This window comes from Vigna unguiculata, chromosome 10 (genome assembly GCF_037176805.1).
Source record: "Vigna unguiculata cultivar grain cowpea cultivar isolate G323 ecotype 2 chromosome 10, ASM3717680v1, whole genome shotgun sequence".
Taxonomy (NCBI): Eukaryota; Viridiplantae; Streptophyta; class Magnoliopsida; order Fabales; family Fabaceae; genus Vigna; species Vigna unguiculata.
In genome coordinates this window covers 35,185,735-35,202,274 of record NC_140801.1, presented here as the reverse complement: position 1 = coordinate 35,202,274, position 16,540 = coordinate 35,185,735, and the positions used below count along the sequence as shown (strand labels likewise).

Sequence of the window (16,540 nt, the reverse complement as noted above, 5' to 3'; positions counted from 1 at the left end):
CCAAGTTTTTTATTGATGCATCAGTGTTTTTTTGATTTTGAATTAACATTTGCAAGAACTGTTGCATCATGTCCTCAAGCTTTGAGGTTCTGTCAGTTAAAGAGGGATGTTGGTAAGTTTGTTGATGTGGGGGCCTATTGGAAGGTCCTGCTTGGCCCATGTTTTGGTGAGGTTTCCATCCTTGATTATAGTTCCCTGATCGGCCTTGATTGCCCATATAACTAACTTCCTCTTGAGATGTGCTTGGCATAGCACATTGCCCATTGGTATGGTTTCCTCCACATAACTCACAACTTTGCACTTGTTGGAGTTGAGCTACAGAGGCATTTTGAAGCTCTTGAGGAAGTTGTGACAATTTCTTCATCAGGGTCTCCAGCTGCTGAGTCATAATCTTGTTTTGAGCCAATAGAGCATCTTGAGATTGAAGCTCTAGAATACCCTTCTTTTGAGAATGGGCTCTCTCAGTATAGGCTTCATTATCATTAGCTGCCATATTCTCTATTAACTCATAAGCTTCCTCTGGCGTCTTCCACTTGATACTCCCACCGGCAGAGGCATCCAACATAAGCTTTGACTGGGATTTAAGTCCTACCAAGAAAAGAGTGAGCTGTGTAGGTTGATCAAACCCATGAATGGGAGTCTTCCTCAACAGTCCCTTGAATCTATCCCATGCTTGGCCCAATGACTCATCCATATCTTGTTGAAATGCCAAGATTTCCTGCTTTCCCTTGTTAACCTTGGACTGGGGAAAATATTTGCTCAAGAACTTTGCAACCACATCATCCCAGTTAGTGAGGCTATTTTCAGGAAAGGAATTCAACCAAGCTTTTGCAGGTCCTGCTAGTGAGAACGGGAAGAGACTCAGGCGTATGGCTTCATCAGGAACTTGATGGATCTTCACAGTATTGCATATCTCCAAGAATGTGGCCAGATGAGTGTAGGGATTCTCATGAGACAGGCCATTGAACTGATTACTCTACACCAGATGAATAAGAGCTGGCTTCATCTCCATGTTGGTGGCATTGACAGCTGGCCTAGCAATACTGTTGAAGTTAATATGGTCTGTGAACGCTGCATAATCTTCCAAAGTGCGTCTTTCACGACCTCTACCATCACCATGAGGATTGTCTGCCATTTCTTCTTCTGGAAAAGGATCAAGATTCTGAAAAGTAGATGAAAAAGTGTCTGAAGCAGAAGAGTGATGGGCAACTTGTTGTGCTTGAGCTCGTCTTCTCCTTGTGGCACTATTGTTTCTGCGGGCAGTTTTCTCTATCTCAGGATCAACAAGGAGTGGTTCTGAAGATGCAGTCCTCCTTGTACGGATCCTACCCTGCATAAACTATAGAGCAACAACAAAAGCAAGCTCGAACTACAAGTTAGCCCAAAATTAATGTGCGTATAAAAGTAAATAAAAACAGTAAATATGCACAAAAGAATTTAAGTCTAAATAAGTCAAAAATCACACAAAAGTCTATATTAGACACGGTTCCCCGGCAACGGCGCCAAAAACTTGTTATGACTTTGGCAAGTGTACCAAGTCGTGCAAGTAGTAACCGGTAAGACCGGGATATCGTTTCCCAAGAGACTCGTGTATACTAATTAATTGTGTAATTAGTGACTAATTTAAACTAATGAATAAATCCATATTTTGAGTTTTAATGTATGAAATTAAACTTTGCATAAATAATTAAAATTGAACTTTGGAAGTTAAAGGCACTTAGTGAGTGGAAAAGATTAGAAATGATATGACTTGATATTGCCGGGGTTAGAATTCACCAACTATGCTCTCATGTAACTACAATTTAACATCCTCTTCATTAATATGCTAATGCCAACCCACAATATTACTCAAACCCTAATTCCTTAATAGATTGAGCCTAAATTTCCTTATTAAAAGTCAATTCCTTGAACTCTTAATAAGCAAATTTGCTTTATGCACAAAGGTTTAAGACAACCAATGGGTCAAGCCCCATTCCTAGGTACAAGCTCCATTGAGTTCTCTTATTCCAAATCTAGGTTTCAAAAGATATTTTCACACCCCATGAACCAAAAATCATGCAAGAGATGGCTAAATCAATGCAAGCTTTAAGTGAAGAAATAAGAAGACTAGCAATTAATGAAAGAGTCATATATATAATCAAAACATTTGCATTTACACAAGAGTTTCGTGGCTACATCTAACCCCAACAAAAATGGGTTTAGCTCTCCATTGCCATGGAGAGCTCAAGCTTAAAAATGGAAGAGATGGAAGAGAAAGAGATACAAAGAGGAAGATGGAGCTGTTCCCACAAGCCCTAACACTCCTCCAAGCTCTCCAAAATGTGTTCTTCGTGCCTCCAAAATGCCAAAGATGAGTTTCCCTCCACGAAAACAGAAGAAAAAGGGTCACTTGACACATCAGCGAAAACAGGCGCCTGGCGGAAGGGTCTCACCGCCAGGCGCAAGCCACCAAACAGGGGGCAAGTCTTGCCGCTACCGCCCGGCGGTGACCAAGTACCGCCAGGCAGTGACTAACAGTAGCGCCTGTCTGGCGCTTGGCTGGCGCGTGGCTGGCGGTCTGTTCCGCCTGGCGCTGGCTTCGCGTCGCCAGGCGCTTCCTGTTGACATTTTTCTTCTCTCTTTGCTATTCCGGGTCACTCATTAGTCTGGATTTTTGGAAAAAAGCTTCCCATCTACAAAAAGGACACAAAAATGGGGATTAGTGGTATATTTAGATCAATGTAACCCACAATGTATTTATTTACAAAAGTAAGGTAAAATTGAGGATTAAGTAGGTTAAACGCTTTGGAAGAGATGATTTTGCTAATGAAATATAGCTTGGATAATGGTAAAAATTAACATTATCATACGTCCCACTAATTAGTACAGTAGGGGAGCATGGGAGGGATGTACCCGGACACGTGCACAGCAAAAGAGGATATTGTTCAAGTTAAGGCACAGTCATCAAAGGAAGATAGGGAGAAAAGAGGATGGACCCAGCTGGGTGTGGATGGATGTGTATACCCCGACCTAGTGTCCGTGTACACCTCGGCCTAGTGTTCGTGTACACCTCGGCCCAGTATCCATGTACACCTCGATCACTGGGGACAATGTGCGTTCAATGGCTCAACAAGGCAGCAAGCACATCCAGGTCTAAAGGGTCGGGTACATCTCGGCCTAAAGGGCCTGGTACATCTCAGCCGAAGGGACCTGGTACATCTCGGCCTAAGGGGCTTGGTACATAATGGACTGGCAGCACAAAGGGGCAGATCTTTTCCAGTGATGGTGAAGATAACATACAGGTCCAAGAACTCAAAGGCTCAACACCAATGGGAATGTAGAAATGTTACCGTTAAGGTCTGGGGCAGTTACAACATTGATTAGATTCCTTAGTGCTTAATGAAAGAAGAAAACTGCCCTGTAGGTAATAAAGTCGAGAGTGATGTCAGGTAATATAAGTAACGATTCAATGACTAATAGGGGGTATCTAATCTTGAACTCATATAGTGTATAGAGAATATTGGGTTATTTCTGACTTAAACATTAGAGTGCTTGCAGGTACCCCACTCCCGGTGATGGATCAGAGTCAATGATAGGGAGAGTAGACAAGGAGAAAGAAGGTTGAAGGCTCTTGAGATCGCTTGGTTCCGACCATACAAGAACATTCTGGTGCCCACCGTGGGGCCAGGCTATTCTCAGGGGATATGGAGTCGACAAGGACAACGATAGATCATGGTGCAACCCTAGCCAAGATGCGGCGACAAATGCAGGAAGAGATGCAGGTAGAGATGCAATGACAACTGGAAGAAATAAGGCATAAAAGCGAGGAAGAAATCAATGCCCTCAGGGCAGAGAACCAAAGAATTAGGAGACAGACAAAACGCACGACGAGAAGGAGAGAGGTGCCACGGGAAGAGGAGGAACAGGAAGAGACGTCAGACCAGGAGGAATCAAGAGCTCAAACCAACCCCAACCAGATTGGTACGAGAGTAGGAACACCCAAGCGTCACCCCTTTGTGGATGGCATCATGGCAGCCGACTTCCCCACACGTTGGAAGGGACTCACCATGAATCAGTATGATGACACCACGGATCCGGAGGAGCATATAGACATTTTCACCACTCAGGTGGGATTGTAGTCAACAGAAGATGATATCCTCTGTCGTGTTTTCCTAACATCATTAAAGGGTCCGACGCTCCGTTGGTTTACCCAACTTCCAACCAACTCCGTCGACTATTTTGAAACGCTGACGACGCAATTTAGAATTCAGTTTGCCACTAGCAAACCCCACCACCTTACCTCTTTAGCACTGGTGAATGTATGTCAAGAAAAAGAAGAATCATTGCGAAATTTCATGGAGCAATTCAGGAAACTATCTTTAAACATCAACAATTTGAATCCAGAGGTTGCCATGCATCATCTCATTACGGCTCTTAGACCAAGCTCGTTTGTCGACAGCTTGTGTAAAAAACCCGTGGCTAATTTGGACGAGCTCCGAACGAGAGCCACGAAGTTTATGCAAATGGAAGAGTTGAAGGAATTTCGCAACACCACTCACGGGGAGACCCACGACAGGAAACACTCTAAGAAAGAAAGGGCAGCAACCTTCAGGTCAGGCTCCAGGTTCCGAGAACAAAGACAATCAAAGTGCAACAGGTATACCCCGTTGATATCGAACAGGGCACAGATTCTGGAGGAAGCCCTCAATGTTGACCTTATATCCCCTCCTAGAAAGGTCCCGACTCCCCCTCATGCGGATACCACGAAGCACTATCGTTACCATCAGAATTATGGCCATACTACAGAGAAGTGCTTCACGCTGAAGGATAAGATTGAGGAGTTGATACAATCTGAACACTTAAAGAGGTTTGTCAAACGTGAAAATGGGGGATATTCGTCCCGAAAGGAGGATCGAGAAGGAGGAAATGAGAGGAAGGAGTACAAAGCGCCAACGTACAGAGGAAGGCGCGAGGATAACCTACGAAGGAAGGTCGATCATAAAAGGGATGAGCAACGAGATACACAGGAAAAGCCACTGCGGAGAGTAATCAATTATATTGTAAGGGATTTTGCTAGCGGAGGCTCAACTACGTCTGCCAAGAAGAAATACGTACGAGCATTTCAGAGCGTGAATGCCGTTTTTGTATATCTGCATAGGTGTATGCCGCTTATCACCTTTCGGGATGACGATTTTCAGGCTATTGACCCTCAACATGACGATCCGATGGTGATATCGGTGGAAATCAAGGACTTCGCCGTCAGAAAAACCCTCGTGGATCAGGGGAGCTCGGTGGATATCCTCTATTGGGGAACTTTCAAAAAGTTGGGAATCTCGAAAACAAATATTCAACATTATTTGAAACCCATAGTAGGCTTTTCAGGAGAACGGGTGGACACGAGAGGCTACATCGATCTTTTCACTAAGTTCGGAGGAGAAAAAGTGACGAGGACAGTAAAAATCCGATACCTCATTATTGATGTGCATATATCATACAATATATTGTTGGGAAGACCCTCTCTCAACACGTTGGGTGCGGTCGTATCTACGTATCGCTTCGCAATGAGGTTCCCTTCTGCGTTCAGGGACATCATCACCATACAAATGGATCAGCCCACCGCGCGTAAATGTTATGTGGATAGCTTGAGAGGGCGACCCAAGTCACCCCTAAGATGCGCGGTACACAACATTAAGAGGACATCAAGGATCGAGGGCGCAGACTTAGACACTCGCTTCAACGATGACACACGGGTTGAGCCAGTTGAGATTACAGAGAAGCACGATTTCAGGGAGGGGCTCAAATATACTCATGTTGGTAAGTCATACGCAAATGCTACAGAGCTGAAATAGACGTTGAACGAACATGCCAACTTGTTTGCCTGGTGTGCGACCGACATGCTTGGAATTGACCCTCGAGTCACTTTTCACAGACTGTCCGTTTACACAGAGGCGAAACCAATCGCTCAAAAGAGAAGAAAAATGGGGGGAGAGAAGAGGGAAGCAACCAAGGCCGAGGTGCATAAATTATTATTAGCATGCTTCATTACAGAAGCTACATATGCCACTTAGTTAGTCAACGTGGTGTTGGTCAAAAAGTCCAATGGTAAGTGGCGAATGTGCACGGATTACACGAACCTTAATAAAGCTTGCCCCAAAGACACTTACCCCTTGCCCAACATCGACCGTCTTGTCAATGGCACAACTGGCCATAAAGTACTTAGTTTCCTGGATGCCTATTCTGGCTACAATCAAATACGTATGTACTCAGGTGACAAGGAGAAGACAACTTTCATCACGGAAGAGTCCAATTTCTACTATAAGGTAATGCCCTTTAGATTAAAAAATATAGGGGCTACGTATCAGAGGCTGATGGATTGAGTTTTTCATCATCTTATCGGAAGGTGTATGGAGATTTATGTGGATGACATGGTAGTGATGTCTGATTCACTTGAGCAGCACATCAAAGATCTAAGGGAGGTGTTACAAGCAGTGCGTCGATATGACATGTGTCTAAATCCTAAAAAGTGCGTGTTCGGGGTCACAGGAGGATAATTCCTAGGCTTCATGCTAACACACCGAGGTATTGAGGCCAACTTGGACAAGTGCCAAGCCGTGTTGAATATGCGCAGTCCAACGAACATCAAAGAGACACAGAGGTTGGTAGGACGCTTAGCGGCACTGTCAAGATTCATGCCGATGCTAGCCGAGAAAACACAACCCATGCTTAAACTGATGAAAAAAGCTTTCAAGTTTGCGTGGGACGAAGCTTGTGAGCAAGCGTTTGTTAACTTGAAAGAATACATGTCCTCACCACCAGTCTTGCACAAACCCGAGAAAGGTAAACCACTTTTAGTATATTTGGCTATTTCTAATAACGTTGTAAGCGCTGCTATAGTCCAGGAACACGACGGACAACAATAGCCCGTTTACTTCATCAGTAGAGTTTTGCAGGATGCCGAGCTACGCTACTAGACAGTTGAGAAGGTGGCATTGGCGTTAGTGATCACAACCAGAAGACTACGATTGTACTTTCAGGGATATGAGACAATAGTAAGAACCGACTACCCAATACACAAAGTGCTGAGGAGACCCGATTTTGGCAGGCCGCATGGTGGGGTGGTCAGTTGAGTTGTCCGAGTTTCATATTCGTTGTGAAGCGCGGGGAGCGATGAAAGCCCAATGTCTGGTTGATTTTGTTAACGAACTAACCGGACAATCAGAGCTGAACGATAATACGTGGAAACTTTTCGTGGACGGCTCCTCTAACACCAAAGGAGGAGGGGCTGGTATAGTCTTGCAAGGACTGAATAATCTTCTCCATGAAAAATCCTTAAGATTTGGATTCAAAACCTCCAATAATCAATCAGAGTACGAAGCGTTGATTGTTGGGTTACACTTAGCAGCGAACATTGGTGTCGAGAACCTTACGTGCAAATCAGATTCACAACTCCTAGTTGGACATATGGATGGTAGTTTTCAGGTGAAAGATCCCCTCCTATTATGATATTACCATGTTGTGAGGGGAATGTTGGGAAAATTCAAAACAACAAAACTGGAAGACATAAACCGAGCCCAGAACTCTAGAGCAAATCTACTCTCCAAGTTAGCTACGATGAAAGTGAAGGGCCAGCATCATACAGTAATCTATGCTACCCTCGGTCAACCTACGATCACTATGGTAGATAGCAATGTCACGGAGGTCACTGAAACGAAAGTAAAGGGGTGGATGACGCCTATAGTTCAATTCATACAAAATGGTGAGGGCAGTGGGAATGACGATCCTGCCATCCGAAGGAAGGCTTCTCGGTTCATGCTCATAGGCGGCGAGTTATATAAAAGGGGTTTTTCCAACCCTCTCTTAAAATGTGTGGCCGAAAATCAAACTTAGTATTTATTGGACAAGTTACACACGGGCATTTGCAATTTTTATTCAGGGTCACGAGCCAGGGCATCCCGCATATTACGAGCGGGGTACTATTGGCCCACTCTTAAGGGAGATTGCGACAGGTATGTCCAGTGGTGTACTCTATGCGAACATCATGGCAATATCATACACGCAAAGCCAGAGGAACTTCATGCCATTATATCTCCATGGCCCTTCGCTATGTGGGATATGGACATCTTAGGACCTTTTAGTCCTGGGAAGGGGCAGGTCAAATTTCTGTTGGTAGCAGTGGATTATTTTACCAAATGGATCGAAGTAGAACCCCTCACTACGATCACGGCTCAACAGGTACAAAAGTTTGTTTGAAGAAATCTAGTCTGCCGATTTGGCGTCCCAAAGAGCATTGTAACAAACAATAGGCGACAGTTTATTGATAAAGGACTTGCCGAATTCTACAAAGGACTTCATATTCGTCATGTTACTAGTTCGGTGGAGCATCTGCAAACAAATGGGCAAGCAGAGACCACCAACAAAGTTATACTGAGGGAATTGAAGAAGAGACTAGGGGACGCAAAAGGCAACTAGGCAGATGAGCTGTTAGAAGTCTTGTGGGCCTATCGCTGCACACCCCAATCCACGACCCAGGAAACGCCATACGGCTTGACATACGGGGTTGACGCAATGATTTTTGTTGAAATTGGCGAGACTTCATTGAGAAAGCAGTTGTTTGACGTTAACCTTAATAAGGAAAGCATGCTAACTAGCCTAGACTTGCTTCATGAGCTCAGGGATCATATCCGAATACGAGAAGCAGCATTCAAGGTTCGGGCTCAACGCCACTATAACTCTAAAGTCAAGCATCGTTCGTTTCATCAAGGGGATTTGGTTTGGAGGATGGCTAATGATGCTTGAAAGCATGCAGGGAAATTTTCCCCTAACTGGGAGGGTTCGTTTCGCATCCGTGAGGTCATTGGCAAGGGAGCATACATACTAGAGTACCTGTTTGGGAATCCTATACCAGCGACTTGGATTTCGTTGCATTTGAAATTTTATTATAGTTAGACTTTGTGTTTCACACGATGTACTCTTTCCTACCTCGATTTTTTTCCCTAAGGAGGGTTTTGGTCGAGGAGGTTTTAATGAGGCATCCACATTACCAATAAAGCGTTTACATTCCTTTTATATTGTTTTACAATTGGATTTGTTCATTATTTTTACATTCTCAAAGACAAGGCAATTATTACTCCACCAATGGGTCCGGAAGCCTTGTCAACCATGACGAGCCCCCCTCACACCTTCACCATGGGTCAGGTAACATCATTAATCTCGATGATCCCTCCCATACACCGCCACTGAGCTCCATACGACACTAAATCTTCTCATATCTAAATTACTATTAAATTCTCCCAGCGCTTGTCCATTGTGGCCAAGAACATCCCTACCAAAGTGGAAGACAACATCCCCGCCCACATGGTAAGGAACATCGTCACCATTCATCTTGCCAACATAACCACAAGACACGTATCATGCTGAATTAATTCGCAGTAAAAACAAGGCAGCTAATTCAAACATCATGCAATATCACACAAAACACACTGAAGTTCATTACAGACGACCTACAAATCTTAAAGGTTCAGTACTTGCTCTAAAGGCCTTTAACACATTACATATAATGTGATCCTAGTGAATCACAACCCAAAATACATAGAACACATAAGTTCATCAGGCAGACGGAGGCGACGACACCTTCCTCGGATCGCTAGTAACAACTTTGGTAGACGCTATGTCTTCAATACTCATCAAGACCCCATCATAGACATCATTTTCAATGTCAATACGATCATCCCCTACATCAAAGTTGAATAAGTGGGTAGTTTGACGAATGGCTTTGTAAAAGCCCTCCTCATGCTAAGACATGATGTATCCTTCCAACTCATAGATCCGCTCCAGGGCTGAGGTGTGTTTGGCCTGGAGGGCCGACAACCTCTCCTCTAGTTGTTCCAGCGCGGCTCGCGATTCTTCATCCTTCATTTCCAGCTCTTTGCAATGTGTCTTCAAAGTATTGCGTTCCCCTAACAGTTGGGACCTCTCATTTTTCACATTTCTTAGTTGCAGGGTCACCTCTTGCCTCATGTGATTCGCTTCTGCCAAATCCCTTTGCAATGTTTCTATTTCCACAGATAACCTGCTAGAGTCTGGCAACTTGCAAAAGACCGTCTCTAGGTGCCGTTTCATTACCATAGCCCTAGCTTGAAACTCAGTCAGTGCATACAACACGGCTTCTGAACGGATGGCGGACACTATCTCCGCCTCCTCTGAGGATAAGGACACCTCTATGCCTTCATTTATCTTCAGCTGGGAGTCAAAGAGGGCCGACAGGGAGTCCTTGCTTCCCTCTTCAGCGTTCCGTGTCTTTTTAGGCGAAGGAGGACGGCGGGTTCCTGGTTTGGAGGGTCGATCGCGTCGCGTGCTCCTCTTCTTCTCAATAGGAAGGGGTAACAAGTCACCCCTATGCGATAATCCTTCTGCCGCAGTCCGCCCAGCACTTCCCCCACTCTTCTTCTTTTCTTCTTCGATCCTCTTCCGCCTTAGCTCCAAGTAAACATCCTTTCCAGAGCCACCACCAGCCGCCATAATACCTATAAAAGTATAAATGCATTAGCCACCATTAACATCACCCCACTGACACCTAGCCAATCGAGCATACATACCGAATAACTCATCGCGCGGATGGGAGGATCTAAACACACCAATAATTTTCTTTGACGATAGTCTCTTGGGCAATTGGTTCGAGTAGGACAGTGTTTGTCGATCTTCAGGGGTTAAAGACTCTCTCGGCCAAATGCGATATATGGTGGGGGGTTTTAGTCCAATAAAAGGGAAACTTGGGCGTTGCGTCGTCAAAATAGAAGTACTTAGCCCCGGCGGACCTAATAATGACTTTAAAGAACCCTGTCTTAAACCTTTTAAACGACTGGGTATACGAAGCTAGCAGACACTGGTGACTCTGACCTACAAGGGACACCCAACTGGCCAGTTCCCCTGGCCGGGTACTATAGTACTGCAAAAAGACTTGGGGCGAGGGTTTCAAAGGTAGCACACGACAATCCAATATGAAGGCCTGTAATGCGGCCCAACTATTGGGGTGTAGTTGACTAGGGGCTACATTCAAAACCCTTAACACGCCCATCGTGAAGTCGTCAAATGACACGCATACATGCAAATCGGTCACTAAGGTTGCATACATATAAAAGAAATCATGCGAATGACCCTCACGTTTGTGGCACACGCTATCCCCCTTCCTAACCCGTTCAACGCTTACAATACGATCATCAACGATATCCGCTCTTATGTCAGCCCATTTGCGTAAGGCAACTAGTTCAGCGGACCGGGTGAATGGCGACAAGGGTAGCTTTACTCTAGGATCTACCCATTCATACCCCGGGTAATGTAAGGCTGCATACTCTTCGACACCCTCAGTACAGTCGCTATCGACTGGGGATGTTAGACTATTAGAAGAATCGGGTATATCCCACTCATCCTCTGACCCACTACACCTACTGGAAGAACAATAAGCAAAAGGGGATGACATACCTTGGGAGGGATGCTACTTCTTAGCTTGGGGGGCTTCCCTTCTCAGAACACAAGTCCTTCTCAATATGGGCCCTTACATCTATTTATAGGAGCCCTAGGGTCTCCTTTGCGCATAGGTTATGCACGGGTTCCGATGTCATCATCATGGTTAATATCTCGAGTCTCATGCCACTTCAACACTACCTCTAGACCTTGCACTCCTATTCTCGTTTTGGAGAGTGGTAGTAAGACCCTTAAGTCCTTAACTTATTTTTTCATACAGACTCTTGTTTCACTTTGTTTACTATGAGCCTGGGAAGACTAGTGTATAGGGTGTCCATGTACGTCCCACTAATTAGTACAATAGGGGAGCATGGGAGGGATGTACCCGGACACGTGCATAGTGGAAGAGGGATGTTGTTCAAGTTAACGCACAGTCATCAAAGGAAGATAGGGAGAAAAGAGGATGGACCCAACTTGGTGTGGATGGATGCGTATACCCCGGCCCAGTGTCCGTGTACACCTCAGCCTAGTATCCATGTACACCTCGACCACTGTGGGCAATGTGCGTTCCATGGCTCAACAAGGCAATAGGCACATTCAGGCCTAAAGGGCCGAGTACATCTCGGCCTAAGGGGCCTGGTACATAAGGGGCCTGGTACATAATGGACTAGCAGCGTAGAGGGGCAGATCTTTTCCAGTGATGGCAAAGATAACATACAGGTCCAAGAACTCAAAGGCTCAACATCAATGGGAATGTGGAAATGTTATCGTTAAGGTCTGGGGTAGTTACAACATTGATTAGATTCCTTAGTGCTTAATGAAAGAAGAAAACCGCCCAGTAGGTAATAAAGTCAAGAGTGATGCCGGTAATATAAGGGATGATTCAATGACTGACAGGGGGTATCTAATCTTGAACTCATATAGTGCATAAAGAATATTGGGTCATTTTTGACTTAAGCATCGAAGTGCTTGCAGGTACCCCACTCCTGACGGTGGATCAAAGTCAGTAATAGAGACAAGGAGAAAGAAGGTTGAAGGCTCTTGAGATTGCTTGGTTCCGACCATACAAGAACAATTCGTATATTTTCTTTCGTTATATATACATAATATATATATATATATATATATATATATATATATATATATATATATATATATATATATATATATATATATATATATATATATATATATATATATATATATATATATATATATATATATATATACATACACCGCATGTGGACTTAAAATGAGTATGGACTTAAGCGAATGTTTATTGTAGTGAAGTAAAAGAATTATAAATTATAATATCAAGAATAATTTAAATTTAAAAATTGTGTATAGTCCATTCAATTATAATTTAAAATTATTTTTTCTATATTCAAAAGAATTAGAAAGTAAAAGTTGTAGTTAATAAAAAAATTAATTAGTAATTTTATTGAAAATTTTCACTTCAAATAATTTTGATATCTCAAACACATACTACACCTCACTCCAGCAAGGAGAATTCACCAAAAACCTCCAATTTCTCCACCACGTACGTAAACTTTTTAACCATTCACCCCCTCCTTAATTATCCACAGTCTAGATTCCTTCCTCTAACAATGTTTTTAATTATAAATTATTATCAGTATCATGTTTAAGGTGATTGTTATAAAAAGTAATAGTTTTATTATAGAAATGAATGCACGTATTATAAAAGGACAATGAAATTATGTCTTAAATCTTTTAATTTTATTTTTTAATATCTTGACGTGTTCTTTTTTTATTTAATTTGGATTATCGATTAATATACTATTATTTTTTTTTAAAAGATTTAATATTTTACACTAAATTAAATTAAAAATTAAAAGATTAAAAATTAAAAGATAAGAGTAAAAAAAATGGAATCATAATATAATTTTCCATAACATAGAAGGTTGCAAAAGATATTTTGTTTAAATATCTTCCACTAAAATATATACTTTGTTGAAACCATCCGATCATCTTTTATGATATTAATTTACAAAATTTTCACGGAGAGCACATTGTAGACAAGCTTAGTACGTAGCTTTCTTTTACCAATCAACGTTTGTCTCACATCCACTTCATTTGAAAGCTGTCACAAGCAGCTAAAACCCCAACAGAATAACGCCATGGCATTAATCCCTATGGGTAGAAAGCAACAAAGAAAAAGCCAAACAAAACTTGGTTCAAATTAAGCATATCCTTCTCAGATGATCAACGCAAGGAGAATATCCAAATAAACAAGTACCAATTAATCCCAATTTTCTCTCGTTCACATCCCCAAAGCATAGTAGTAAACGTCCATGGCTGCATTCAAACACTTTCAAGCTCCCATGAACATTTGTTTTGTATGTGTATATATAAGGGGGAGAGTGTTGATGGTGAGAGAAGACAATAAGGGCAAGCACAGTTGTGAAGGAAATAAGGAAGCTTGTTAAGAATGGCACTGGAAGTGCTTGAAGCGCTCGATTCAGCGCGAACCCAATGGTACCACGTTACGGCCATAGTGATCGCAGGCATGGGGTTCTTCACCGACGCCTACGACCTTTTCTGCATCTCCACGGTTTCCAAACTTCTGGGACGCTTGTACTACTTCGATCCTAGCTCCACCAGTCCGGGGAAGCTCCCAACATCAGTCAACAACTTTGTCATTGGTGTCGCCATTGTTGGAACCCTCTGCGGCCAGCTAGTCTTCGGCTGGCTCGGCGACAAACTCGGTCGGAAAAAGGTCTACGGAATCACTCTCATCCTCATGGTTCTCTGCGCCATCGCCTCCGGTCTCTCATTCGGCGCCAGCGCGAAATCCGTAATGGGAACGCTGTGTTTCTTCCGCTTCTGGCTCGGCTTTGGTATCGGCGGCGACTACCCACTCTCCGCCACTATCATGTCGGAGTACGCCAACAAGAGGACACGTGGGGCGTTTATAGCCGCCGTGTTCGCCATGCAGGGCGTGGGAATCATCTTCGCAGGGCTTGTCTCCATGACACTCTCCGGGCTTTTCCAATCCTATTACCATGCTCCGACGTATACCCAAAACCCCGTCACGTCCACGCGACCGGAGAGTGATCTTCTATGGCGGTTGGTTCTCATGATCGGTGCCATTCCGGCATTGTTGACTTACTACTGGCGAATGAAGATGCCAGAGACGGGGCGTTACACTGCAATCATAGAAGGTAACGCCAAACAAGCTGCGGCGGATATGGCGAGAGTTTTGGACATTGAAATCCAAGCAGAGCAGGATAAGCTTGCCGATTTCAACGCAGCGAATAACTACCCTTTGTGGTCGAACGAGTTCTTTGAGCGTCATGGGCGTCATTTGATCGGAACCATGAGTTCATGGTTTCTTCTTGACATCGCGTTTTACAGCCAGAATCTAACGCAGAAGGATATTTTCCCTGCCATTGGACTCATAGACAAAGATCATGACATGAGCGCCATCGGTGAAGTGTTCCAGACGTCACGTGCCATGTTCGTGATCGCGCTGTTCGGAACCTTCCCCGGTTACTGGTTCACTGTTTTCTTCATCGAGAAGCTGGGGCGCTACAAGATCCAACTCGTGGGCTTCTTCATGATGTCGTTCTTCATGTTTGTGATCGGTGTGAAGTACGATTACCTCAAGAACGAGAACAAGGGCGCCTTCGCTGTTCTCTACGGCTTGACGTTTTTCTTCGCAAACTTCGGACCCAACAGCACGACCTTCGTGCTTCCCGCGGAGCTGTTTCCGACGCGGGTGAGGAGCACGTGCCATGCGCTAAGTGCGGCGGCGGGGAAGGCCGGGGCGCTGGTCGGGACGTTCGGAATACAGAGCTTGACGGTGGGCGGAGACACGTACAAGATTAAGAAGGCGATGATTTTGCTGGCGGTGACTAACCTGGTAGGGTTCTTCTGCTCGTTCTTGGTTACTGAGACTAAGGGAAGATCATTGGAGGAGATTTCCGGTGAGGATGGGAGAGAGAGTGAACTCACGCCAACGCCCCGCGATTCTAGGGCTCCGGTGTCAAGGACAGAGACCATGTGAACAGGAACTGATTCAGTTGCATGTTGCTGCACCCAGGTTTATTACAGGACGATAATAATAATAACAATGGTAACCCATACTAATAATAATCATAGCAACAATGGGACCAAAATTTATGCTTTTTTGTGTCTCATGGTATATGTTTATTCTACAAATAAGAGATTGGATTCGTGTTTGTGAGATCAATACAGCTCAAGCTAGGATTCGATCGTGTGTGAATGTTGTTAATATATTTTCTATTAATCTATAAAAAGGAGCACCATTGTAAGAAAAGTGTAGTTTTCAGTGTTAATTGTTTTAGGTAAGCAAACAATTGATATATATTTAGTAAAAACAATAATTTTATTTGAACTCCAACAATAATTAAGCTACTAATTAAACATGTATTTAATAATTTTTAATAGTTATCACGTATTTTTATTGAAGGTAAAATTAATAATTAGTAAATAATAATGATATTAATTATATAATGTTAATTTTTCTGTTTAATGGATATTCGTGATAGTTATTAAATACTAAACGTGTGATTAATTATATTATTATTTCAAATTTATAATTGCTTTATAATTTATATTAGTTTTATTTGTTAAAAAAATATAATAAAAGAATTGTAAAAACTAATAAAGTAATTTGGTTTATGAATTAATCGTTTATTAATAACATAATAATAGTACCTATATATTCATAGTGATTTCTATCTTATTATATTTAGCATATGATCATAATTATATCATCATTTCAAATTTAATATTACATTATAATTTATATTAATTTTATTTGTTAAAAATATAGTAAATTAATTTTATTTATAGTGATTTTTTTATTTTATTACGTTTAAAATCTAATATTGCTTTATAATTTGTATTAATTTTATTTGTTAAAAAATATAATAAAATAATCATGAAAAATAATAAAATAATTTAATTTACAAATTATAATAAAATGGTTCTTGTTTATACAACATATTGTACTCTATAATGATATTAATCAGTTGCTATCTTTTCGTAGTTCAACCTCCAAACTTTCACAAGCCGGTAACTTCTCAGATATTGTGCTCTCCATGGGTTCTGCTTG

At 42.6% G+C, this 16,540-nt stretch overlaps 2 protein-coding genes across 2 annotated transcripts; both read left to right on the top strand.

The window, feature by feature from the left end:
• Positions 1 to 4,334: 4,334 nt before the first annotated feature.
• On the top strand, positions 4,335 to 5,828 carry LOC146882435 (uncharacterized). The gene has a single exon (XM_085667405.1). It carries the CDS (start codon positions 4,335 to 4,337, stop codon positions 5,826 to 5,828), a length of 1,494 nt encoding a protein of 497 aa, XP_085523531.1.
• A 7,698-nt stretch (positions 5,829 to 13,526) lies between these two features.
• Positions 13,527 to 15,641, top strand: LOC114167583 (low affinity inorganic phosphate transporter 4). The gene has a single exon (XM_028052685.2). The coding sequence runs from the start codon at positions 13,889 to 13,891 to the stop codon at positions 15,464 to 15,466; it is 1,578 nt and encodes a 525-aa protein (XP_027908486.2). The 5' UTR covers positions 13,527 to 13,888; the 3' UTR covers positions 15,467 to 15,641.
• The last annotated feature ends 899 nt before the right edge of the window (positions 15,642 to 16,540 follow it).

Coding starts and splice junctions, on each gene's coding strand:
- LOC146882435 (XM_085667405.1), top strand. CDS start 4,335: ATGGAGCAATTCAGGAAACTATCTTTAAACATCAACAATTTGAATCCA.
- LOC114167583 (XM_028052685.2), top strand. CDS start 13,889: ATGGCACTGGAAGTGCTTGAAGCGCTCGATTCAGCGCGAACCCAATGG.